This window comes from Mugil cephalus, chromosome 11 (assembly GCF_022458985.1).
Source record: "Mugil cephalus isolate CIBA_MC_2020 chromosome 11, CIBA_Mcephalus_1.1, whole genome shotgun sequence".
In the NCBI taxonomy this organism is placed as follows: domain Eukaryota; kingdom Metazoa; phylum Chordata; class Actinopteri; order Mugiliformes; family Mugilidae; genus Mugil; species Mugil cephalus.
The window spans coordinates 8,210,738-8,236,557 of record NC_061780.1 but is presented as its reverse complement, the minus strand read 5'-3'; the positions used below and the strand labels follow the sequence as shown (position 1 = coordinate 8,236,557).

The 25,820-nt window shown below is 44.7% G+C and overlaps 2 protein-coding genes across 6 annotated transcripts; one reads left to right on the top strand and one right to left on the bottom strand.

Annotated features, from left to right (window-relative positions):
• Positions 1–475: 475 nt before the first annotated feature.
• ttyh1 (tweety family member 1) lies at positions 476–20,351 on the top strand. Of its 5 annotated transcripts, XM_047598088.1 has the most exons (16): positions 476–668; positions 1,240–1,385; positions 4,562–4,727; positions 6,157–6,386; positions 9,402–9,513; positions 11,266–11,603; positions 13,338–13,433; positions 13,574–13,646; positions 14,970–15,045; positions 15,229–15,284; positions 15,551–15,643; positions 15,723–15,815; positions 15,912–16,051; positions 16,647–16,814; positions 18,399–18,477; positions 19,268–20,351. In XM_047598088.1, exons 3-16 carry the CDS (start codon positions 4,593–4,595, stop codon positions 19,349–19,351), a joined length of 1,773 nt encoding a protein of 590 aa, XP_047454044.1. In that variant the 5' UTR covers positions 476–668; positions 1,240–1,385; positions 4,562–4,592; the 3' UTR covers positions 19,352–20,351. The 5 variants fall into 5 exon arrangements, with proteins under 5 accessions (XP_047454044.1, XP_047454043.1, XP_047454045.1 ...); XM_047598087.1 differs by lacking the exon at positions 476–668 and having other exon boundaries at positions 729–1,385; XM_047598091.1 differs by lacking the exon at positions 476–668 and having other exon boundaries at positions 733–1,385; positions 16,647–16,707.
• A 62-nt stretch (positions 20,352–20,413) lies between these two features.
• Positions 20,414–24,921, bottom strand: josd2 (Josephin domain containing 2). The gene is made up of 5 exons (XM_047598103.1): positions 24,655–24,921; positions 24,318–24,446; positions 22,522–22,647; positions 21,787–21,981; positions 20,414–21,586 (listed from the first exon to the last, which is right to left on the bottom strand). The coding sequence occupies exons 2-5, from the start codon at positions 24,437–24,439 to the stop codon at positions 21,475–21,477; spliced, it is 555 nt and encodes a 184-aa protein (XP_047454059.1). The 5' UTR covers positions 24,440–24,446; positions 24,655–24,921; the 3' UTR covers positions 20,414–21,474.
• Between the last annotated feature and the right edge of the window lie 899 nt (positions 24,922–25,820).

The window sequence follows — 25,820 nt, the reverse complement described above, 5'->3', positions numbered from 1 at the left end:
TACACACTATACATAGGCTATATGAGTCAGTGCTCTCTACTGTTTGCTCCCTCACTCGCATTATCTCCCTGCCTCCCTTCCCCCACTCTCTTTCAGTGACACAGAAAAACTAACGCCGCCCCCTCCCTCTTTGCGCGCTCGCCTCTGCCCCCCTTTTTTCCAATGGCAGACGAACACTCTACTCTTTTTACTCCGTCTTGCTGCGCTCCACCAGCGCGTCTCCAGCTTGCATTAACCAGCCCAATCACCCACGGAGCGTCTCCATCAGTACGCTGTCATCACTCCTGTCACGTTGTTGCATGTTCTCCGCTGGCCCCCCCTTCCCACCCCCCCTTGTCCCTGGATCAGTGTTGATGCTGTCCTGCAGCCTCCACTGGAACATGGTTTTGCCTACAAATCCACTGCACGCCGCTTTGCCCCCTCTCCATTCATTGTTCCCTCCATCTCTCTCCCTCTCCCTCTCCCTCCCTCTTTCTCTCAGCATCACTCCCTGGGAACCCACTATTTTTTTTCCTCTCTCTCTCACTCTCCTCAGCATTGCATGTAGCCTTTCTCTTCGTCTCCCCCCTCCCCACGCTCATCCCTATGCGCCTCTCTCACTCTAATTTTCACTACTTCTCATTAGCTCTCATCATAGGCAGGAGTTCACGTTTTTTTGCATCCAACATGTGAGTGCAATTTTAAAATCTCTTTTTTTTTTCTTTCTTGTTGTTGTTGTTACTCTTTTCTCCTGGTAATCTGGTTCAGCCCGGTAGTCTGGACAGACGTTGGTTGGGTGGATGGGAGCGTGCACGGATGTTGGTGGGGGTCGGCATTAGAAGTGCGCCTCTGCTATGAAGCGAGTGAGGGGTTAGATCCTGTTAATCCGCGTTAACAGATTAATTATCTTTGGCCAATATCGTGTCACTGCAGTGTTGTGAAGTTGCTTGGGCGCTAAGCTTCGGAGGGCTACAATACAACGATAAAGAGTCCCTTAGGGGTGTCTCCTCAATCTTAATCCCTCACTCTCTCTCCCTCTCTCTCTCTTTCCCTCTCTCTCTCTCTCTCTCTTACTCACTCGCGCTCACTGAGAGCTCCTCTCCCATCCATCAACACAATCACCTTTCCACTGTCACCCGACAACCAGACAATTATTGGCCATTCAATATTTAAATAGTTTCTGTCACTATTGGCCCATTTCCCCCCCCTTCATTTTTTTTTGACATATTTTTTTATTTTATTTTTTGGCATGTCTCCAAGCCATGTTTCCAGGATGGTGATTTTTCAAGAGCGTCACGCGCTGATGGCTGGCAGTATACCTCTCTGAGTGGGTAAATATTTCACGGGCGCCGGCAAAGAGCAGAGACAGCAGGAGAGAAGAAAACCTCCCACCACAGCCTCCAGAGGTAAGATCTGTCCCTGGTTCATTATGACTTAATTGCTGATGTGTTGCAAAGATAGATCTTCAGTGAAGTTGAAATATAATATGCTGCAGATGCCCATTACACGGTGTCCTCCCAGTTTGGGTGCATTATTATCTTCGTGAATGCATAATGGGTGTTGAGGAAACCTTTATACTGTTATCACGTTTAATGGACGTCCTCTCCCATGGACATTCTTACAATAGGAAACTAAGTGGGCGATGGCGTAATGGTTTGATTGCATGCACAGATTTTCCACCCAATTATGCTTTCATCTGCTTTAAGGCTGTCTATTGAGCCTGCAGAACAGCATTTAGTCTGGTGTAGGGTTGCCTGTGTGGTTAGTGGTGTGGCTGTCACCCTGAACTTCACATCACGCCGGACTCTAGCACTGACTTTAGTGTCTCACCTCCGGTCAGCTGGGCTCACTTTGAAGGTTCATTGTTGGAACGGATCATTTCATTTTGTGACTGTAAAAAAAAAAAAATGTAATTTTAATTGCAGCTCCCACGTGGCAGATAAAGGTGACTTCTAACCCTTTGCAAAGACGTTAATCCATTTTCTCCCGACTGACACAGTGTATCATGAGGATGTAATGATGCCTCGTAAATCGTGCTCGTTAAAGTTGTTGTTAAGGGGCTGTTAGACGACTGCACAGGCGGTAATGTGAATCATAACGCATTTCACTAGGCAAATTAGACACGTGCCTTGTATATGATTTATATGATTCAGAGCTGTGGTGTCTCAAATAAATAAATAAATAAAAAAGGACGAGGTGGAGAGGATTTTCCCTGTGCTGAAGATGATCCTAAATTGGTCTGACAGAAGATGCGTCCGCCTTGCTCTCATTAGCTGCCTCACAAAATGGCCCTTTTCTGTACATTCACACATCACGCAGTCTCACATCACGGAAGCAAATTTCATCCTCCGCGTTGTTGGAGCTCCCACAGCCGCGGCACAACAGATGCACCCTTCTTCCTTTTATGGTTTATTTTCTTCTTGAGAGCTCATGGTTCAGGGTGAGGATGAGGTTTTATTTCTCATCTCTCCCTTCAGTTTTTTTTTCTTTCTTTTTCCTCCTCCACCGTCTGAGCTCAAAATCACATCTATTTGCCTACAGTTATGCAATGATAGCAGGCACAATAACAAGCTGGCAGCAGACATCACGTCAACTTGAGGGTTTCTATCTGTGACAGCTGCTGAGTAACTGCTGCTCCAGGTCTGAGAACACACCCCCACTCCCATCAGCACCTCATTAATCGCTTCCACTGTGTTTGGGGTGCGGGGGAATCCTACCTGAACTTTGACCTGACGTCTGTCGTGAACGTGATTGTCCCTTGTCATGCAGGTATCTTCACATTCACCATTCCTTGTCTAATAACGGGGGATGCTGTGGTGTATTCTGCTCGCCGCACAGTGAAAATCAGTCCATCACAGCAATTGCTTTCCTATACTGACCCAAATTATTGTTGATGGTAATCTCACCAGGCGCACAGTCTCTCCTCTGATTGTTGAATTACTCCCTCGCTTGCTTGTTACGTCTCTTCAAAAGCTTTTTCAAAGTCTGATAAACACAGACCTGCCTCGGGGCCACGAAAATACACGGAATCTAATAAAGTCACACTCGATAAGCGATCACGTAGGAAATATAACACCACGGCTCGGCGTGTTTACGCCGCTGATGAGTGGTGGATGGATGCAGCCCTCACAGCGTGTGAACCATTATGTTCAGCGCTATTTTAATAAGGGAAATGGAGTGTTGGCAGTGATTTGATTTGTGACAGTCGGGCTGCTGGAACCATTAAGGTGAACAGGCTTTTTTGTAATGGGCTTAGAGCAGCCCTGTCTGGCCTGTGTGTGAGCTGTTAACTTGTTCCGGGCCATAAACTCCCCACATCTGAATGGCCAAAGGGTTTGGCATTGAAAGGGACACGTGGCAATATCCAAACTTTTACTATGTGCAGTGTTTAACTTGATTCTGAGCATCGGATGCGCTGTATGGCGAATCAATGGGGACAGTAAAACGCCTCACTAAAGCGGAACATTGATGTGATTGATAGTTTTATCTATCGAACAAAATGCTTTTAGAAGACATTAAAATCCAAACACAGGCCGGCAATTCAGAATCCGTGGGACATTGCTGAATCCCTTTAGATGCAGAATGGTATCTGGCTGTGACATCAGCATAGAGCTCAGCTGTATCGCCCTTTATATTCAGGCATCGTTGTTGTTGTTGCTGCTGTGAATGGTTCTCAGTCTTAAAACGACCCCTTTCTTAAACAGAAAAGCTCCGACGGTCCCTTAATCTTGGCGGCTGATATCAGAAGTCGACCGGGCTCGGCCCTGTCCTCTGGTCCCCCTCTGTTCTGCCATTGTAATGAGGATTCCAGTGTGTGTTTTGGCTAACCGGATTTGCCCTTTGTATTTACCCTACTTTCTCCCCCCTTGACCGGCTTTAGTAAGACATGATTAACAGAAGAACAGTGGGGCGATGACGATCTAATACGTTCATGTCATGGTCTTCATGGCAACCCATGCACCGCTCCTCCTCTGCAGTACACCCTCCCAGGAAGATCCTTCAAAGGCCCAGCACCGTACATTATATCCCCTATACGATCCACGCATGCCCTTCTTTTAATGTCAACGGAGAAGTATGTTTAATGTACAGCAATGCAGTGTCTGTGTGTGAAGAGGTGTGAAAAATCCCAGAGTTTCCGCATCTTTTATCCTAAAATCTTTTCGTCTGAACAACAGTTGCAAAAGCCGCATAGATATGAAAGTTAAGATGAGTGAAGCACAGAGAGATCTGCAAATCTTATTCTCTGGGAAGTTAAAAGCAACAAATATTTAACCTCTTGCTTTGATCACCTGTCATGGTTTGAACTCACTGAAGAATCAATTAATCATTTTACTTGGAAGCACGGCACATGCATTTCATTTAGAGATACTGACCTAAACACTCACGTCTGATACTGTGTATGTGAATTACGAGTTTACTTGTCACCACAGGTGATCGCTGGTCACATATTCCACCACAAAGTCAAAGACCGTTTGCTCATAGCGTTACCTTGACCCCTCTTGTCTTTTCATGTGCTCAGGAATAAATTCACCTCTCCTCCGTTCTCCACATCCTGACCCTTTTTTTCTTCTCCCCCTCGCAGGTTGGAGGAGGAGCCCGGGGGGCAGTAGAAAATGGCTGCCATGACAACGGTACCCAGCTATACGCCCTCGCTATGGGTGAGAGTGTGTCACGCCCTCCCCCGGCTGGACCTCACCATGCAGATGAGGGACAACACCTTTGTCCCCGACAGCTGGGAGTACCAGCAGGTAACAGACACCTGCCTCGGCCGCTCGTAGCGCGCTGTAACCACGCGCCGTGCTGTAGCTCTCCAGTCTGAGGTGCCACACCGCATAATAATCACATGCCCGTTTCTCCATTTGCAGTTTTAAATCTGCAGGAATATTTCCATCTAATTAAGTAACCGGATTATGGGCAATTCCTGCCACCCGACTCTATAAATTGCTTGATAAATCGCTGAATGCAACAGCAATCTGTAGAGTTATGATAATGGCATTTACAGGCCTCTACAATCATTTTTCATGCATATATATTGGCCTAATTATTGGCGGGGAGATGGCGCTGGGCTGCCGCAATAACTTGTCTCGTATCTATGTGCTTGGTTACCTTGCTTTAGATGTGACAAAGCTCCCCTGAACTGGGCCACTTTATGCAATCTGATGTCAGGTAGTGCATGCGAGTCGACGCGGCGTGAGCCTCCGAGCACGTTTGCACGAACCGCCTATCGCCTGCACTGCCCTATTTCTGTAGGAGAAAGCAAGATTCCATCCCCTCTCCTCCAACGAGCTCTCCTGCAAATGCTCCAGCCAGCCACGTCTCAGTGTTTGTGACTTCTCTGCTGTGCAGAGAGGAGCGGCGAGGGTGGGGGGGTGGGGTGGTGGTGGTGGTTGGGGCACAAATTATCCTGCAGAACGGAAAGACAAAAGAGACCGAAAAGAGAGAACGAGAGAGAGGCAATGAGCAGTGCGAGGAGGTTGCTGAACAGAAAGCTGGGCAGAGAGGGAGCGGGAAAGGCAAACTGAGCGAGAGTGGGAGCGCGGGCGAGTGGCAGTGAATGTATTTAAGTAGGTCACAGATTATTAATAGAGATTCAGTGGTGTGGATAGAAAGAAAGAGAGGGGGGAGTGGGGTGGGGGGTGGCGTGGGGAAAGAGGGATGGTTGGAGTGGTGGAGCGATGGGGAGGGGCTTCGGGGAGCGGGAGGTGAGATGGAGAGAAGGTGGAGGAATGGGGAGTGACAGACGGCCAGATGGATGAAGGATAATACTGTAGATATGTTTTGGAGCAAAATGCATTTCAGTGATGTTGAGTTTGTGACATGGAGCCTGATCAAAAGTGAGGTCTGATATGGCTTAGTGACGATAAAACCCGTCGCGTTGCATTGATGGATCAGAAATGCTGGGTTAAAGCCTTTGAAGTCATTAGGGACGGCCAAGAACCACTATTTGTTAATGTATATCCATATATATGTATATAAAATTTAAATTGTCATATCTTCTGCTGTTTATGGGCGCGGGACAATATAACAAGCCATGGAATTTAGCAGCATTACTTGGTATTTCATCTTCTCATATCTCTCCTCTGCACTTAATAAAAGTGACATTTTTCTACATTCACTGACTCATCCTCGACTGTTTTTCCCCTCCTCCTCCTCTTCCTCCTCCTCTCTGCTTCTCAGACTTTGCTGGTTTTGTCCAGTTTGTCGGCCGTCGCTCTTGTCGTCTCCCTCCTGGTGGTCCTCTCCTTCCTCATACACTACTGCTGCTGTCACCGTGGAGACCGGAGCGAGGGATCAGAAGAAGAGGAGGAGGATGAAGACGGCAGCACGGGTCACGGTTACAGCGGAAAGAAGGGGAGGGGCATCTGCTGCGTCACGTGGGTGGCGGTGGCAGCTGTCACGCTGTGCTGGTGAGAGGCAGGATTCAGATGTGGTGAAACACATGTCGCCTTAAACGAGGGGGTGGAATAAGAATCTGTTACTCCGGTAAAAGTAAAAGTCCCGCGTTCAGAACTTTACTTGAGTGGAAATTCTGGTGTATCATCAGCATAACATACATTTACTTACTGGATTTCCTACTGTTCTCTTTATGACTGGACATAAAAACGCTGATTATTTTGTAACATGCAACAAAAAAGATCAAATCTCTGCTTTCCAACCATTTGACTCCAGACCTCTTAAAGATCAGTCTTCCTTGTTGATATTCTGAAAAATTAAGAGAGAAAAACTTTCTCTTTCTCTTTCTGCTTCAAGAAAGAGAAAGTTTTTCTTTCTCAAAAAGAAAGAAAGAAAAACTTTCTCTTTCTCTTTCTTGAGGCAGTTTATTGTAACTGTTTAGGGAGCAGATGGCATGGTGGTGCAGTTGTTAACACTGTCGCTTATATCTACACTTTCACTTTGACTAGACAGAATTATATGATCCATGAGGGACATTACTTTGTCACCGCAGCTTCACTGTACATAAAAGTAAACACTCTTAAAAAACACAAGAAAGATAAAATAAAATAAGATTAGATAAAAGTGCAATAACAATAATTATTATCTAGTAAAATAAACAGTGTAATCCGGAAAAGGCTGGAGCCTTTTTGTTTGTGGAGTTGCATGTTCTCCTTTGCCCTGTGTGGGTTTCCTCCCACAGCCAAACGACTCGCATGTTAGGTAAACTGGTGATTTTAAATTGGCCGTAGGCGCGGATGTGAGTGTGAATGGTTGCTTGTCTTTGAGTTATTCCTGTCATAGACTGGTGGGCTGTCCAGAGTGTTCCTGTTAGGAGCTACTTTTACTACTCTAAAGAGTCCTCTGCGACTCTTTAGAGGATAAGCGTTAATAGATAATAATGGATAATGGTAAAATGCCTCTCGTGTTAATCTAGTGACTTTCCAGAGGTCAGCCGTAATGTACACGGCACTCTGTGAGCGAATGGTCCGGACAGATGCAGAGAAAGAATTTCCCCAAGAGGGATTATTAAGGGAATAATTATATTCTGTTCTTTTCTTTAAAACAGTCACAGGCTTAATATTCATTCACTTTGACTATGTGAAATTTTTCTTTCTGTTTTACTAGGGTTTGGCATAAGTCTTTAAATCAATATCACTAGTTAAATCTTTTGGAAAATATTCCTATTTGCTTTCTTCCAAAGGGGCTAGAAAACATGGATACCTCTTCAATACCTGTACAATAAATATGAAGCTTCAGCTAACGGCTCTATTCAAAGATACTAAAATCATCCCTCCAGGACCTTTGCAGCTAATTAATTAACATGTTCTATTTCTGTCTTTTTACATTAAGACTTGACAGGCTGTTTCTGACCTTTATGCTAAGCTAAGATAGCTACAGATTAGAGGATCAGGTGTCTGTGTGAGGTACGAGGAAATCACCCCTTTTTAAAAATACTAAAAACGTATGCACGTGTGAGTTGCCTTAACTAAATGATCATGATTTAATGTTGCATTTCATAGACCCATCTTATGTTTTTAGCTAAAACTTCAAACTGTGAAGGAGCTGGATTTCAAGTAAAGGCAGTGCTAGTTGTATTCTAATGGTGTTTTAGATATAAAGCAACTAAAAACACTCAAAGGAAGTTCTTCACAATGGTACTGAGCAGTTCTAAAAGTAGTGCGATGCTTTCCGACAGCAGTGATGCCGTGCATCACGAGCTCCGTCCCTCCTCCAACATCTCCACTGTCATGTGTTTTTCTCACGCAGTCACTGATGTCTTTGGAAACTTGATGACAGCTGACAGTCATGTTACATCGTTGTTTCCTAACCACGGCGATACACAAGCACTGTGTGTGTGTTTGTGTGTGTGAGGATGATCTCAGTTGGCCCACCTACAGTGGAAGAGTTATTCTGCCACCGGTGTTAAAGTAGTACAGCTCTGGTGACCGTGCAGTCATCAAGTCAGTACATTGTGTTCACTGTACATTAAGGAAAAATGCTACCTGGCATCTGTCCAAGACGCTCTTATCAAGGGGAAACGCGAATCCCGCTGAGGGGAAGCTCGGCTTCTAGCAAATCTGACAGTGCCGTGAGAAAATGATAGTGCTATTTAATTAATGTTATCATATTCCAGTCCATTTCCTGCACGTTTATACGCTCTGAGACTGTGTCGCCGTGTTGCACAGAACATAATGTACTGCAGATACGATTTCAGCTGCCATAATGATGTCATCATATAGACTGTAGGTTGATGAGGTGGTTCGTGTCTCCCCCTTATGGATCACTCTATTAGTTGTGTTCTCTGCGCTGGGCTGGAGGAAAAAAAAATAATGCTGCAGTTCTCCTCCTTGAACATATTTAACGTGACACTGTTTCCTCCAGATGATGGTTTTTGGTCACAACTCTAAAAAAAAAAGGAAAAAAAATCCTTTTAAAAGGCAGCCACATTAGACGTTGTTCACATTTGAAATGCGAAGCACACTCAGGCACAGGCACACATTCCTCCTTTTCCCCCTGCTTTCTAATCTGGGTCACATACTTTGTGGGAGATTGGGTTGTACCATTCCTCTTGGGTTTGAGGGGATTTGATGAACATCTGTCCCGCGCCTTAATCTGAATATTTGAATAACGGAAAAATGTGTAAACACGTCACTATGTTTAACGTTACGGAATATTTTCTTTGTGGGAGATTAACTGTTGAGTGCTGAGAGTCCGCTTTTTTCTCCCCCATCATCTGTTTATTCCTTCCCCTGCGCTCCACTGTTGGTGTGCTCATCCGGAGTGCGTGCGCGTGCACACGCACACATCTTCCAGCATCCATCTCCTTGTGTCACATTAATTTAAAATGTACATACACACTGAATTAAACATTACATTTATTCTTCTGCTATCTGTTCTTCATTGCCACTCTCCGTCTCCCTCACTGTCACGTATGCACCCTCCCACAGTGTTTTTATCTTTCTCTTTTTTTCCCCCCCACTTTGCAGTGTTGCCATAGGCATCGGTTTCTATGGCAACAGCGAGGCTAATGATGGGATGTATCAGTTGACCTCGTCTCTTCTCACAGCCAATTACACGCTAGCTTCAATCGATCTGCTGGTGAGTGCTGCTCTCTGCAAGTAAAATGTCATGCAGAATATCTAGTCTGCTCGATGCTGATGTGTGTGTGTTAGAAGGAGAGGGGCCGTTCACGCTTACATGAGGTCTGCAGAGAGGGAGAGAGAGAGAGAGACGGGGACAGAAAATCAGACACAAACTCCTGTTTCATCGATCTCCCTGTGGTCACACACTGGTTTATGTGTCAGACTGCTGAATGTTCTCCGTCCGCTGCTCTGCTGAAGATGCAGGTCAGGAAAAATCGTGCAGATGACGTATGAATGCCAATCAGTGGCTGCAAAAGAACACAAGTCAATCGCCTGCTTTCATGTCAAAGAAACCAACGCCTTAGCAAATTTTAGGATATCTAAAAGTTAGACAGAATAATCTGGGCCTGAATTTGTTAAACTTCTGGGAATTACACATTCAAAGTAACCTTAATGAGCAATCTGGTGAACACACAGTTAACCACTTGAGTTATCTGTACATTAAACCAGTTAGCTAATAGGATTTACCTTACATCATTCATATACTGATCAGGCATAACATTATGACCACTGACAGGTGAAGTGAATAACATCTTGTAACAATACAGTGTTCTACTGGGAAACATCTGGACCTGGCATTAGTGTGGATGTCACTTAGACATGTAGCGCCCACCTAGACCAAACCAGACACCCCCACCCCATAGAAATGACACTCAAACTGGGGGGACACCCCTCCTCTCCCCTCAATGAAGGTATAAGTAGTCATAATGTTATTCCTGATCAAAAATGCTTTAATGGTAGATTGAAGTTGATTGTCTGTTCTCTGTTGGACTTGTAAAATAAGCACCAGCTGAATATCTGTAAGAATGTCCTCTATATGCTGTTTCCATGGAGTAGAGTGAAACCCGACGTAATTCGATACCTTCATCTCATTGCTTGAAATGAAGGTATCGAAAGATATTACTTGACAATGAGTATATACTGTATATGCTGAAAACATATAGGGTGAAACAAAGATTCAATTCAATTCAATTCAGTTTTATTTATATAGCGCCAATAACAATACAAATCGTCTCAAGGCGCTTCACATAAACCAGCCTGCAACCTCCAGAGCAAGCCTGAGGGCAACGGTGGCGAGGAAAAACTCCCTTGATCGCCAGATGAGGCTTAAAATGACAACTAAAGGAAAAATAGAGAAAGAAAGAAATTCTGTCATTGGTAGATGAGCTAAAATGAGAAATGATGCATGAAGAAAAATTTAGAACCAGAATCTGGACCGATACAGATAATAACTAAGGCCATATTTTGACTGTAAATATACAGTAGATTATCTTGTATTTACAAAGCAAGTAAAGTGAAAGTAAAGTTTCATTTTATTTCCATAGATTTGTTTGACTGATAATATGCATTCGTGTACAAAACAACAATATATGTGCAGGTCTAATCATAATGTAATAACAGTATAAAAATGAGATACCATGAGAGACCATTAATACATTGCGTCAAAATTTGTACTCAAAAGAAATGTGAAACTTTTATCACTTAGCTCTCTGAGTACAATCAAAACTTTAGTCCAAACTTTAGTTGTGAGAAGTTTGATAAGTGGTCGGCCTGAAATCTGAGCAGCATTATAGATTAATGTGGGCCAGACATTTGCAGACTGAGATGACCACAACGACCACTCTTACCCCACAGAGGTTTGATGAGCACACGAGCAACATTATATCTACTTTGTGGTTAACTTAACTCCCACTTCCTCCATCTCCAGATTTCAGACACAATTACTGGCCTGCAGCTGTCCATCACTGGCCCTCTGTCGTCCATGGAGGAGCTGTTTACCGGCAGCAAACCCTTCTTGGTGTCGACGAGGAACTGCCGGAGGTTGTCAGAGAATGTGATCAACCTCCTCTCCTCCATCTCCCTGGCTCGGTCCAGCGCTGACGCGGGGCTGGGGAACGACAGCAGCGTCAGCGGGGCGTCCATCATACCCCTGACCCCCGTACCTCCCTCCATGGCTCCGACTGTGGTGCCTACTAGCGGCTTAATGCCCAGCCCCTTCTCACCTGGCTGGGCGGCCAACACGCTGATGGTCAACGAGGACTACAGGTGAGCCTTCAGTTCAGAGAGGACATCCAGAGATAGAAGTACACGTTGGAAATGGCTCAGATCTGATCCCAAATACGTATCAACAGTGTCTGAATACACACCAGGATCCAGTGCATGTACTTTGTCAATAGGCAGGTCATTTCTAAATAATCTTCTTAGAAAAATACTAAGTAAAAGTACTTTAAAAATAAATTCCCTGCTAGTTAAAACTAAAAGAGACCATTGTATTTTGTCAGATGAGAGTAAATATATGCTCCCAGTTCTTGATAAGAACCAAATAATAAAAACTGAAGCTTTTCTTTGTTTTAAATGAAGCTGTTGTTTTCCAGAATCGGATGATTTTTTGATAAGAAAATAGATCTGACGGAATTTTATATTTCTTTCGGTCGTTCTATAAAGAAAAACTTGAATCATTTCAGAACTGAAACGTCCGTATAATTGATAATCGTGTTTACTGCTTCACTGGCCAAAGTAAACACTGACTGCCTCCTCTCAGGTCGCTCCCGGGCTGGGAGCTGTTTATTCTCTTTTTATTGCTTCCAATTGAGCTCATTAAAACTAACTAATATGACGGCCAATAAAGTAATATATGGGCACTTTTTCTGCCAGCAAAGCTTACAAAATCCTGTTGGAGCACTTTCACAACAGTCCTAGCTGTTTCTGAAGGCTGCTGAACCCTTGTTCTTATAGTGCCGCAGGAGACAGAGAGGAGACAGAGACGACTGTCCTTCCAAGCCTGTCTTTGTTGAAGGGATGCATTTAAATTACAAAAAGATGTTTCTTTAAGCGGGCTGACGGGATGCTTTTATATTTTATATTCTGCAATGGCCACATTGTATTTGACATATAAAAGTACCTGTTATGACTCTATACAGCTAGAAGGACACAAGTATAGGTGATGCTAAACACAGACACACGCTGCCTCTCTTTTTTGCCTCTTTTTAAACAGACATAAATAGATCTCACACATCTGCAGTGTTTTCAGAATCCAGATAATCTTTTTATACTTCTCAGCAGGTTTGATTCTGAGAACAGTGATTTTAATCCGGGAGCAGGTGGAAAAATCGAAATGTGATGAAAGGGACACGGTTTAATCTGCAGTAACACATAACGGCTGGGAGGAAGTTTACAGAGAAAACTATTTTAAATATGAACAAACTACCAACAGATCCAAACAGCCTAACAAGAAAAATCATTCTGTTTTTGGGCATCTCACACCTACATTAAATGGAGTTCGTCCCATCACATAAAGGATAATTCACGAGTCCTGATCCCTCTCCCATAAAAATCCTACTGCACACATTAGAGGCTTGTTTTCTAAAACATTAGTTCACACATTTAGGTTTGTCATATAAGAAATATTAAAACAAACCTCGTCTCACTCAAATACATCTTGATCAACCCACTGAGATCAACAAATAATTCACCTCTGGCCTCTGGCTCGGATACGACAGTCACAGAGAGATAGAAAAACTAGTCACCTGGTTCATGTTATATCCCGAACAACACAGCTAAACTAAAGGCCCCTGAACTTATTTCAGTTTCCTTAAAGACTTTTTGACACTCATCCAAGTGGCTTGTTTAGTTCTCAGTGACTGGTGGGGAGTTTAGGTCTTTATGAGGAACATTTTTTGGAGGTGAAGGCAAAGGGGAAGACACCTGAAACGCACTTGACCCCTTAACTGCAAAACAACGTGCTCTGTGTGTGTTTGTGCGTTCACTCGTTTATCCTAGGTGGCTGTCGTATGTGCTGCTGCTGCTGCTTGACCTCATAGTGTGTCTGTTCATCTTGCTGGGACTGGCCAAACAGGCCCGCTGGCTCCTCATCCTGTGAGTCCAAACACACACACACACACACGCTCGTATCTTTAGACGCAAACCATACGACGCGTGGATTGATGATCGGGGTGTCCTCTTGGCTGAAGGGTTTGTGCTGTCCCCCCCCTCCCTCCCTCCCTCCCTCCCAACAGGATGACCGTGCTGGCATGGCTGGCTCTGTTCCTCAGCTGGGGCTCCCTGGGCCTGGAGACGGCCACTGTGGTGGTGAGTAGAGCCAGAGAAGAGAGCTGTGGGAGGCCGACCCCCGATGGCAGGCCAAAGTGATGTGTGTGTGTGTGTATGTGTGTGTGATTTCTGTGGCCATTGTGCTAAACCGTGAAAGGACCTGCCTGCTAGGGAACGCTGCAGTCATGGCAGGGGACCAAGAAGGCAGGAAAAATGGGGCAGGGATTAAAGATTCACTGTGAGTGTACATGAGCGTGTTTGTGAACAAAGTGCGTCTGTGCGCTAGCGTGCGTGCTTTACATGCGAGTCTTGTTTGCAAGTGTGTGGGCGTTGGGCCTCGAGAAAAGATAGAAGACAGGGGGGAGTGCTTTCAACGAGAGAGAGAGAGAGGAGGGGAGAGGAGAGGAGGCGCAGGAGAGTGCATCTTGAGATCATTTTAGAGAGCGATAAAGGGAGAGAGTGGGGAAACGTCGTCCTGCTTGAAGCTGACGGTGCTCTCCAGCCTTGTGGGCACTTAGGCTGAGCGCACGCAAAGAGGTGGAAGCGTGCGTGTAATCCTGCGAAAGTTAAATGTACTAGTGTGCTCCGGGAAAGTGTTGACGAGCCCGAGGCCCGGCCTGAGCATGACATCAGCCCGCCGCTTCCTGCGGCCAAATATGAAGCCACTTATCACAGTGATATTCACCAGGAGCATAAAGAACATATTTATGTCTCAAACAGAGGACTCCTTTTTGAGTTTTCTCTGTGAAGTCCTGCCATACTTTCTGAGGGGCAGACTTGTTTGCCGATGGTAAATGGAGGGTGTTTTTCCTGCCCCGCCGCCCCGTTTAAGAGTCTCAGTGTCATGTGGGGCTGGCGGGAGACGTCCCAAAGCCTGTGGGTCCACACAGAGCCGCTCTGTCCCTGGTCACTGACAGGGAAACAATGGGCCAGCTGTGGGCCTCCCCACTTTATGCTGCCCCGGGTCATTGCTTTTCCCCATCCGTCGCCAGCTCCTCTGTGTAACTCTCGCTCCCTCTTCTGGCGGGGTGAGTGTGAGTGGGTGGGTGCGCTATCTGCAATCCTCTTCAAAAAGTAGGCCAGAACACACAGAGCGGTGTATACATGCTATGGAAAAAATAGGTTAGGAAGAGGTGAACTGGTGGACAGACCTAAAAGTGCAGCGCAGGACGTGTGATGCAGACAGATCAATATTCGTCTGTGTATTTTTGCGCTGCTGTCAGATATCTGCTGAGGGAAGTGTGTCAGTCGGTCAGTGTGTCTACTAACTTTTTCTTTCACCTCATCTGTCCCCCTTCTCCCCGCTATCCTTACCTCCCGCCATACCTCCTCGCTCTTCCTGTCACTCCGCCGCGTCGCCAGGCTCTCAGTGACTTCTGCACAGATCCGAACGTCTTCGTCCTCAACTCCACCAACTTCAACACGGGGACCAGCTCAGGTACCCTGTTAATCTCCCCCCTCCCCGTCCGATCAGCACTTTCTGGAGGAGCTAGTTATTTACATGCACTTTATTGACCCTCCCCAAATCTGCTTTTGTTAGCTGGTACAATGAAGCATGTTTCCATGTCGTCTCTATTGTGCTCTGATCTTTTGTGCACTGATCTTTTGTTGGCCCGTTCAGACGTGTTGGATTATTATCTGACCTGCAGCAGGCGCATGAACAGTCCATTCCAGCAGGTAACGTGACCTCTGTCCCTCCCATGTAACACATCAACATATTACACTCAGCCCACCCAAGTGATTTAACGTAAGTGAGCGGGTTGAATGTCACTCTTTCTCAAGGGCAAGGGACATATTACTTGAGGACGGGACGCACAGCTGTTGCTGCGTGTCCTGTCCTCGAACAGCTACGCTCTCAGCATATTAATGACACACTGGAGTAGCTTTGCACAGAATAAGGGCTCTTCATCCCACTGACTCCGCTGACTTGTTGGCTCGTTTAGCTGCTGACCCAGTCGCAGAGGGCGCTCTCAAACATCCACACACACCTCTCCAGTCTGGACAGAAACGCTCTCCCGCAGTTCCCCAAAGCTGAGGTATGTCATCGTTTTAAGCAGAGCACAAATGCAACTTGCGATGACTATTCTCACATTGAGCCACTTTGCGCCGCTGCAGAAATCACTCAGGGAGGTTCAACAGATCCTCAACTCCACAGAGGGCAACTTTCATCAGCTGGTGGCACTACTGAACTGCCGGGGTCTGAATAAGGTAATCAAAGCAGCCGAGAGTCGCACGTATTAAATATGAGCGGCGGCAGGCAGCTAATTACCAGGCCACCGTGTCTATTCTGTGATTTCGTCTTAGGACTACATCGACTCGCTGAAAGGCCTGTGTTACGATGGGATGGAGGGATTGCTCTACCTCTCCCTTTACTCTTTCCTCTCTGCTCTGGCCTTCACTGCCATCCTCTGCTCTCTGCCTGGAGCCTGGAGGAGCTTCCCCAGGTGAGAGTGTGCCATAAACGTCATTTGGATATTTGTGAAATTTTTACACTTTACACATCACCTGGGTTAAATACTGCCCGCAAAAGCGCAAGAAATGGACACAAACAGGCAATCCAGACTAAAGCTAAGTTAATAAACCCGTCTGTCCCACAGTGTTGGGAATGATGTTGACTTAAACTCTGTTTCACCACTGATAACAGTCAATGTTCTGATCCTCCACAAACACATAATGATTGCGTTGCAGTTTCTGCTAATAGCCTGAGGTTTGGCTCTCCACCCTCCGTTTCTAGATTAATGCGTTTCTTTTGTGCAGACAGGCTGAACTTAGAGTTTGTGACATTTAGTAGCACAGGTTCGGTGGATGGTGGTAAATCCATAAGAGCCCTGTTAAAGTGGGGCAAGATAAAAGAAACATCGGTAGCTTTATGATTGGATCTGCAGGTGCAATAACTCCCGTAGGCCAGTAGTCTGAAGTGGTGACCATTTGAGCATAACTACATAATATGTTTCCGTGACCTATAGAATACTTCTTGGCGCCCATTATTTCTCTGATCTCACACATCGCCTTTTTCTCTTTTCACACGGACGTCAACAGCGAATCAGAGGAGTACGAAGACTCGGACAGCGAGAGTGAGGACCCCTTCACCTCCCATCAGGCACGTAGACAGACGGCCTCGGGGTCTCAGCGAGGGGCCATGGCCCCCTTCTATAATTACCCGGGGGCCGGGTGGACACCCCCGTTTTCTAGCGCGCCGCCTCTTCCGTGAGTAACACAGACACGTAGACATACAGACAGACAGACAGACACCAGATGTTGAAAGAGGAGGTAGCAGTCGCTCTGAGATACAGTTTCACCGTGTTACTGTTTTAACGTCCGCAGCCGTGGGCAGTTTGGTGCTAGTCCCTCCCTCGGATTAGGGATTAAAAAATATAAAAAATAAAATAAAAAGTCCAGAAAGTAGTGTTTCAACACAGACATAACAGACTACACTTAAGCAGCACACACTAAGATGGCTTTGTGCACACACGTAATCTTTTCCGGTGAAACCACATTGCCGCCTTCAAAACATACAGGTGTTCAACGAAATGCACATCCATCTTCACACGAGGGTCAGCAGATTAGGAGGAGTTCTGAGTGCAGCGCAGTCAGCCAGGTTTACAAACTCTTCTTTACATATACAGGACAGGATTAGGATTAGTCCAAATAAACAGAGCTGTCAGGTTAAGCACATGCATTGCAGACAGACACACAGACAGGTCACTATGGACTACAGTGTAGGCAGAGAAACAGACACAACTGCAGAGGTCTGTCTGTCTGTCTGTGTGTCTGTCTATCCGTCTGTCGAGTGTTTCCGGACAGACGACGTAGGCCGCTCGCTCACAGATCTTGTCTCAAATGGCGTCCTGTCTCCTAAACAGCAGCACGCTACTGCTGTGCTGGGGGGAGGGTGTCATTGACGAGGCCGCGCTCGTAAAAACTCCGCCGATGCGAGACTCAGGTTGACTGTAGGTAACCCTCCCACACACAACCCCCCACCCCCCTCGATCCCCCACCCCGCCGCCCCTCCTGCATCGCTCTCATCTGTCTCCACACCGTGGCGTCACATTATCTCTCTGGCTGCTGCCGCTTTTCTCTTCGAAACCCCCCCCCCTCCTGCTTCCTATTTGGTTCTCCCTCCCACGCTTTTTCCTCATCTTATTACGTTTTCCCCTCTTACTCCCTCACCCAAGAAGCCTAGCTAGTGCTGCCTTAATCGAGGACTGTGTAACTGCCCACTATTCTAGTGCCAGCTGATCGTCTTGACCGCTCCCGTATCTCCCATTGACACGCGAGTGCAAGGACGCCGACTTTAAAAACGAAACTGTCCAGGCTCAGACACTCAGCTAGCACTAAAAAAATACAGTCCACTCCCTTTAAAACGGAACCTGCTCGGGAATCGCTTTAAAAGCTTTCTGGGTTTTGTAGTGCAGATAAACAAATTCATTAGGAAAAACAACATGTGACCGGTGAGTCACGCCCGGTCCTTAATGCAAGTAATTGCAGATTATTGTATAAATCCTGCCGTGCATCAGTCAAGAGTGGACTGTACGCCTGCTGCTTGAGTGACACCAGCACTTATGACTACCAGCTCTACTGAGCGCCGTGGTTTTTCCGCACTTTAAATCTAATCGCTCTTTCTCCCTCTTTCCTTTTACCTGTCCTTGGATCCCGTCACCCTCCGGCCCCCTGACCCCTCTGTCTTTCTCAATGTGTCTCACCCCTGCCTCCCTCTCTTCTTTTTTTCCCCTCTTTTCCTCCTTCCTCTCCCTCTCTCTTCTATCCTTGTCTCTTTCTGTCTCTACGCAGGACTCCAAACGTTTCCTCCAATGGCAACCCTGGCTATGAGAGCCTACCCTTGACTGACAGGCAGTCCCCACCCCCCTCTGTGAGTTCCTCTGTACTTGTGACACCATCGCAGTCTGTGCCATTTTATCATTGCTGTCAGCGCCCGCCCTCGCTTTGATGACCGGTCGCGAATGGACTCGCGTGGTGGCGAGCCCTCAACCTCGCAGGACCCTGTGGGCTGGCCTGCAAAAATACTAAAAAATAACTAACATGTCTGCGACTTGAATGTTTTTGTCACTATCTGGCCAGTATAGACCGAATAGAGAGTCTTTTTCAATAAAGCACGATGAAACTACCAGGTCCTATAAATATATGGCCCCTTTAATTTCTAACTGAGGTATCATAAAGTGTTGAGGAAGAGCACGAGATGCAAATGAAAGCTTGTAAGAAAAAAAAAAAAAAAAAAAAAAGCCTTTTTATTCTGTGGCAACCAAGCAACTCCCATCTGCTGAGGAAGACCGGGAGTGGTTTAAAATGCCAGGAATACAATTTAGGTATTTACATTATTCTTAATTGGAAGTTAATTGGCCAAAACACAAAGAGCAGCGAGTGCAGTCAGCGGGCAGCCACACAGGCAGTTCAAGGGTCAGGCGTCTCGCTCGGGGGGCTCCTCAACCCGTCACCCTAAAAGTCCCATTTCCATTTTTCTAACCACAGTCAACAGCCTCCCTTCCACAAATGTCTCGGTGGTCAGATGGTGAGCAAGTCATGGTCTGTCTACGTGGGTGAATAACACATTTTCCTTTCTTTCACTTTCTCTCCATCCATCCCGGGGGCCGCCTCCACCCCTCTTCTTCCGCCGACTCCCGCCGTGTTTCCCGGAAGCGCAGTACTCTCCCAGCATGCTGACTGGTTACGGGGGAAGTCAATCACACCCCAACCCCGCCCATTCGAGGAACCTGTATTCACGTTGAATTTTATTTTCTTTTTGTTAGAAAATGTATAGAAAAAAAAAACGTTTAGTTTTCATATGGATGGACACTTTAATGAAATGAAGAAGAAACTAATCTAAATAAAAATGAATGCTAGGCGTGAATTCAAAGTGCGTAACGTCAGTACCACTGAGTATTACTATTAAAAGCACTTAAAAGAAACGGTCCTAAAGGGGCTGCTAATATAATCTATGGTGATGTTGCTGGTTGCGCAAAACCTACGAACCGAGGTCTAAATTATTCCCCCTCATTCCCCTCTGTGTAAACTGTGAACAGTGGTGAGGCAAGTCAGAATGGTATTGACGTTACTACGTTGTAGTTTTATATTCTTAATGTATCCGTACCACCAATTTTATTTTCAAGTTTTTATATGGATATTGTTGTAGAAAAGCACTGGCACGTAGCAACAAGACACATTTTTTTCTGTGAATGGTTATGCAGTTCCTTCACTTGGTATATATATATTATTTTTTATTCATACTTTTTATAGGTGGCAATTCTGTATTTTCCTTGTATTACCTTATGGTATTCTGTATATCTCACTGTCTATAATATCTGATTAATCATGAACCTTTGCTCTTATAAAAAAAAAAAGAAAAAATACTTGAGGGCTACCAAGACCCCGTTTTAATGATTGAATGGAGAATTACAACTGCCACTCAAAGCCACAAGAGTGGAGGACTACAAATCCCATGCAATGACAGCAGGTACATAGCAATATGATTCTTGCTACTGGTGCTGCAGTAGCCCTACCGTAACTAGCAATAATAACTATGTATAGCATTGGGTTTCTGAGATCTTTCCGAGATGTTTTGTGTATATATGGTATGGTTTGAGATTTCATTGAACTCCCCCCCTTCCTTACCAACTGACCTTGTTAACCCCCTTGAATTGAGTTTGTATGGTTATCAATGCTCCTTTTGAATGGCATCCTTTTACACTCAAGAGTCTAATATAAATAAAAATAACTTCAATAACCCGACACTGGTCTTCATGGTGTAAACGTCAGTGCAGCGTCAATAACACACACACTTTACAACAGAGTCATACTTAAAACAAGAGGTTTAATATAAATACATTTCAATATTACCAAACTCTGAGCGTATGTGTGAGTAGGTCACTAGTGTGTAACAGAGGCAGCGCTCTTATTTTTACTTTTTTTGTTTTTTTTTGGATATGCATAGATTAACAGCAGAGACGCAATTACAGACATAGAGGCTACATACAGTCACAAACCAGTGTTTACATTGCTGCATACTTTCCTTTTAGGTGATAATGAAAACAGTTTCCAACATCAGTACAACCACTGACTTCAATTTCTAGTGTTATAGTCAAACTGCTCTTCCCTGCAACGGGTTCTTGGATTATCAAACTAAACAAAAGGCAAACCAAAAACACACATTCCAGTGTCAGGGAAGTATGCAGAAACACTGGCGCTGCCCTTCAATGCCTCACAAAGTGATGCCTATGTGGTACCTGTGCCTGTGTGAGTACAAACAAAGGACAAACGGTGCTAACAGAACTAACTCTGCAGTGCATAGAAGGTTAACAACAAGATGGTGCTTCATGAGTGATACGTTTGACGTGACCACTGCGTGCAATGATCTAGGTCTGAGAAGATGATGTTGTACGTCACAACTCAGCTCAACCGTTATCGTCTTGATGCTGTTTTAGTAAACAAAGTAACAAAAATGATACTGTATTAATCGTTTTCATGCACAACACTGCCTGCAACTGAAACAGTGAACAGTTCAGTCATATGTCACGACTTAAGTGTCATAAAAAATAGCTCACATTTGCCACACGTAGCTTAAATGCTCCTTCCCAGTGTTAAAACAAAAGTACCAGGCATAGAGTAGACGACACAGATACACGGGCCGTATCGCGAAACCTTTTACAGCTGTTAAATAACACAGTTCTTCATTTAAGGAGTAAACACCCGCCTCTGCTTTTCTTTGGAATTTCCTCTGTGTGTAGGTATTAAATGTATTTTAGTGCATTCCCTGAAGAAATTTCTGAAATGAGGTCTATTTAAAAGTAAAAATGTCATTTTCCCAGAGGTTTTTTTTTCCATGCTATGCAAAGAAACGTCTTAAACCAAAGCGTCACTTCTTGGAGTTGTCGGCGTTCAGCCATGATCCGTCCTCCTCCACCTCCCGTCGGACAACCAGGAGCATCTCCGCCACATCCTGAGAAAGCTGTTCGCTGAGAAACGTGCTGTGAGAGGAGCGAGAGAAAAGGTTAGAGGGACACAGACAGTGAGCATGTTACAAGACAAAGAGCGAAGTAACGCCCATGTGACCGGTCATATGGAGTGACTCACTGAGTGAGTCAAGGGTTCAACCAGCAACACAAATGCCACGTTTTGATCTAATTCAGAGCGGGCCCACTCGCACATCACACGACTCCGTTCTCACCGTAGCTCTGCCTCTCCCCCAATGCACACGGGACTCTTCAGTTTGGAGTCCAGGTTGTAGTACTGTCCGTTCACTTGCCGAACTGCAAGCCAGTGCCGCCGCCGGAGTGGGAGGGACACAATCCCCAGTGATACTCGTGACGGGACATTGAGAATAAAGCCTTGGACCTTTGACGTGCAAAGGCTCTGAACCGTCCTGTATTTTTAAAAAGGATACAGAAACTGTTAAAATAACCAGCACTGTTTCATTATATTCTTCATAATGACAGACCTCAACCTACTTTCACTGCACTTACTGAATTTCTAGACGAACTGATATAAAGTCTAATTTTTATTTGTACCACGGGATGCTTACGAGTGTGAGTGAAAAAGAATCACATCTCTTGTAAGTTTCAAGATTCAAGATCACTTTATTGATCCCTGCAGGGGAATTGTTTTGTCCAAGTCTCAAGCAAACAGAGAACATAAATGTGACCAGACACAGACATAAGAGTATGAGTCAAGGAGAAAAAATAGAATAAGATAAAAATAAAAATAAATAATGCACCAGGCCTTGGGGTTGAAATGCATGACTAGCTACTTATGTCTGGTATTGTGCAGAAATATAAAGTCTGCCACTCACTGCAAGTCTACAAATACGTCTTTGTCCATTGATTGAGTTTATCTGTTGGGTTGAAAATGCATTTAACACAAGGGCTTGGAGCTGATGAAATAAAGGTTTGTGTCTCTCTCTCACCTGCGTTTATCCCACCAGACTGCTGCCAATTCCCTACTTTGTAGTGCCGCCATGATGACGTTGACGTCATAGTTTCCTGTCCCCAACACTGACCGATGGGGATTCACCACGCACTGCGGAGCCAGCCTGCAGAGAGTAGAAGACACAGTATTTCAAATGCCAGGTCAACTTCACATGTGGCAGAGTTCGATTTTAAAATTTTCCAGTACCAGGAATGACTCTGAACTCTGAGGACTCTGCTAGAAACATCATCTTTTCTGTCTCCCGCACACGAGTATCGCCCAGATCTGGGCATCGGCCCAAACAACAACAACAACAACAACAATGGTGCTTTAAATGGACTGCATTTTTCTGGTCAGCACTGCCCCTCGTTCAAATTATGGCCATGTGTTTGTCAAAAGTCACCAGCATCATGACTCATGTAGCATCGTGTTCAATTAAGTTAATGGCTGAAGACGTAAACATGAGCTCCCGTTTAACAAGACATTTGCTGCACAAGAAAACCCACTCTTTTCCCTGAAGATGAAGCTACATTTAATGACAGTGCATTAGTGGGGACGCCTGTCTGAAAAACAGTAAATATGTAGAGATCGCAACCAAATCTGCTCTACTTTTTATACAAAGGATTTTCATCTTTATTAGAAACAGTGCACTACCACAGGGACGAGAGCAGGAAATGTGGGAAAACAAATGTCCCTGCACAGACTCAAACCGGAGATGCTTGCGGTTTTACAATAACTTGCCAAAACATTGGGTAGAGTGAAAACAAATGCCTGTGACTATTATAAGGTCCAGCTTTCTCTTAAACAGCATGAGAAATGTGGTCATTCAACAATATGATCATTTTATAGGATGTTGTTTGCGGTGCTGTTGAATTAAACACAAAGGTGTATCTGTTATTAAGCCTAACACACTGACACTAATTTCTTAAATAACTCCTCACAGAAACACGTTCCTATACAACACAACAGAGTTCAATAATACTGCAAAACCACATGCTCCAAAATGAAAAGTTGATCTTACAGCTCTCTCAGTTAATTCAAACAAATCCCCAACACCATAACATTCGTGAAACTAAGGTTTAGTGCAGGACCACCATATTGGACTGAATTCACTCTCACTAATGTTTGAGCAAATAAGAGTGTGTTTGCATTCCCACTCAAAGCCTGACACAGAGCGAGTATCTCGTCCGTGTAGACTAAACATGCTGTTAAAAAGTATTTTGGCTCTTTCTGGAGAGAGGTTAAGATATGAACTGTAAACACAGGGCGACCGTCGTAGCAGAACAAGAAAATACTTTTTTTTCTCCTCCAAGATATGTTCACAATCTCAAAGATGTTTTCCAGGGTCAAAACTTAACGCTCGAATCTGTTATTTCCACAAACATATGCTCTGCTTTTTTACATGAGCCTGGGCGTGTGACCAGCAGTGTCTGTGGATAACACTGGAATGGAGTTAGTTTGGCAAACATTTTATTATTGCGTGCAGATTGAAAAGATGGCAATCGCAGGAGCACAAGCATTTATTTTGACAAGTGATGCATTACAGGTTAAATTGATACTACTAGTAGTAATAATAATAATAGTGGAGACACAGTAAAGAGCTGAGGGTATAAACGAAGGAAAGGGCTGATGTCCATTTAATGGACAGACAACACAGCAGCGCTCCTGCTTGATCAAGAGATTTGTAAATAGCCACGCTTGTCGGTTGTTTCAAAACAGCACTTTTATCTCCTCCACTAGTCGTAGCTCTATGGAAACACAAGCACGCACAGAGATGCTACGATGTCCCCTCACCGTTTGCAGATGTCGTCCGCTGTCTCCTTGGTAAACACCCGCTCCTGGAGCACGTTGTTGAGTGCGTGGATGGCGCACAGCTCCAGTCGTTGCTTCTCGTGAAACACCTCTCCTTCACTCATACTAAAGCTGCCCACACACAGACAAGTAAGATAAACAGGCACCAAATGGCAATAAAACTGTACAGCTAGCTGGCTAGCAGGCTAGCGACTGACTGGAGCTAACAGTTAGCATTCAGAGACGTACGGAGGCTAAACTGTAACTGGTTATTACACTCTTTACAAAAGCCGAGGGGCACGGTACTGTTGATAAACAACAGTGAAATAAAGCTACTGACCTGCTGATAAGGCAATTCCCCGTGAAAACGATGCTGGAGTATGACAGCTACATCCAGAAACCGGAAGAAGAGACGTGTGTTGTTGTTTATTGTTGTTTATGATGTTCACAGCAGCACAGTTTGACGAGCTGATGGTTCAGCGGTTATTCCGCTGAACTAATTAAAAAAAATAACAGGATAAAATAAAGGTTACTTTCTCTCGATGTTGTAACCCCACACGCTGCCGTTGTCAACTCACCAGCAGCAGGACCTGATAATAATAATAATAATAATGTGCAGCTGTGTTGAAGCGCCCCCTAGTGCCCATTCTGGGTAATGAGGATAGTGCTGAAAAAAGGAAAGTTTCAAGGCAAATGGGTATATAATCGACACAGATTATTTCTAATAATAACAGCCGCCCTTCATCCCTCACACACTTGGATATGAGTCCAATAACATATGTAGACAGACTGATGAGCATCCCACATCCCAGTGAGCGCATCCAAGAACTGACACAGTAGTGACACAGACCTGAGACAGTAGTTCCCTCTGGTAAGGTCATCATCTGCATTTTAGATGGCTTGCTTCTAGTTAGCAGTGGTCTACATTCCGAAATTGTGCCCAGGTTTCCAAGATGCAGGTGACTGATGCCATACATACATAAATTATTGTAGTCAAATGTGCAACAATTCACTTTAAAAACAATAATAAATAAATAAAATGCACTTAAAAATCCAACCACGATGAAACATCCTTATACCTTTTACAACGTATATTTGTATGGCTTTACCAATCTCTCTAGTTTAGTTTTTATTATTATTATTATTTTCAGCTTGGAGAATGTACACTCTTGTTGTGTGTTCTGAAAGTCATCTTAATCATGAATTTCATAAACCAATTTCTAGAGGATATGCAAGACTGTTTGGAGAATGTGTTTTGTGATACTCATCTATTGCTCTGTGTCATATGGGTTCAGTTTCTCTTAAACATTTTCAGTAACTTTCATGAAGGAAAGATGGAATGCAAGACTGTTGTATTGCACTGCTAGTGTGTAATAACGGACTATAAACTTTCTAATGAAACCTCATGCCACTAATATAAAGTGCTTCTGAGTTGGAGGTTTTCAAAATCGTTTTCCCATCGCAGTTTAAAATCAAACAAATTACACCTCATTAAAATGAGTGTAA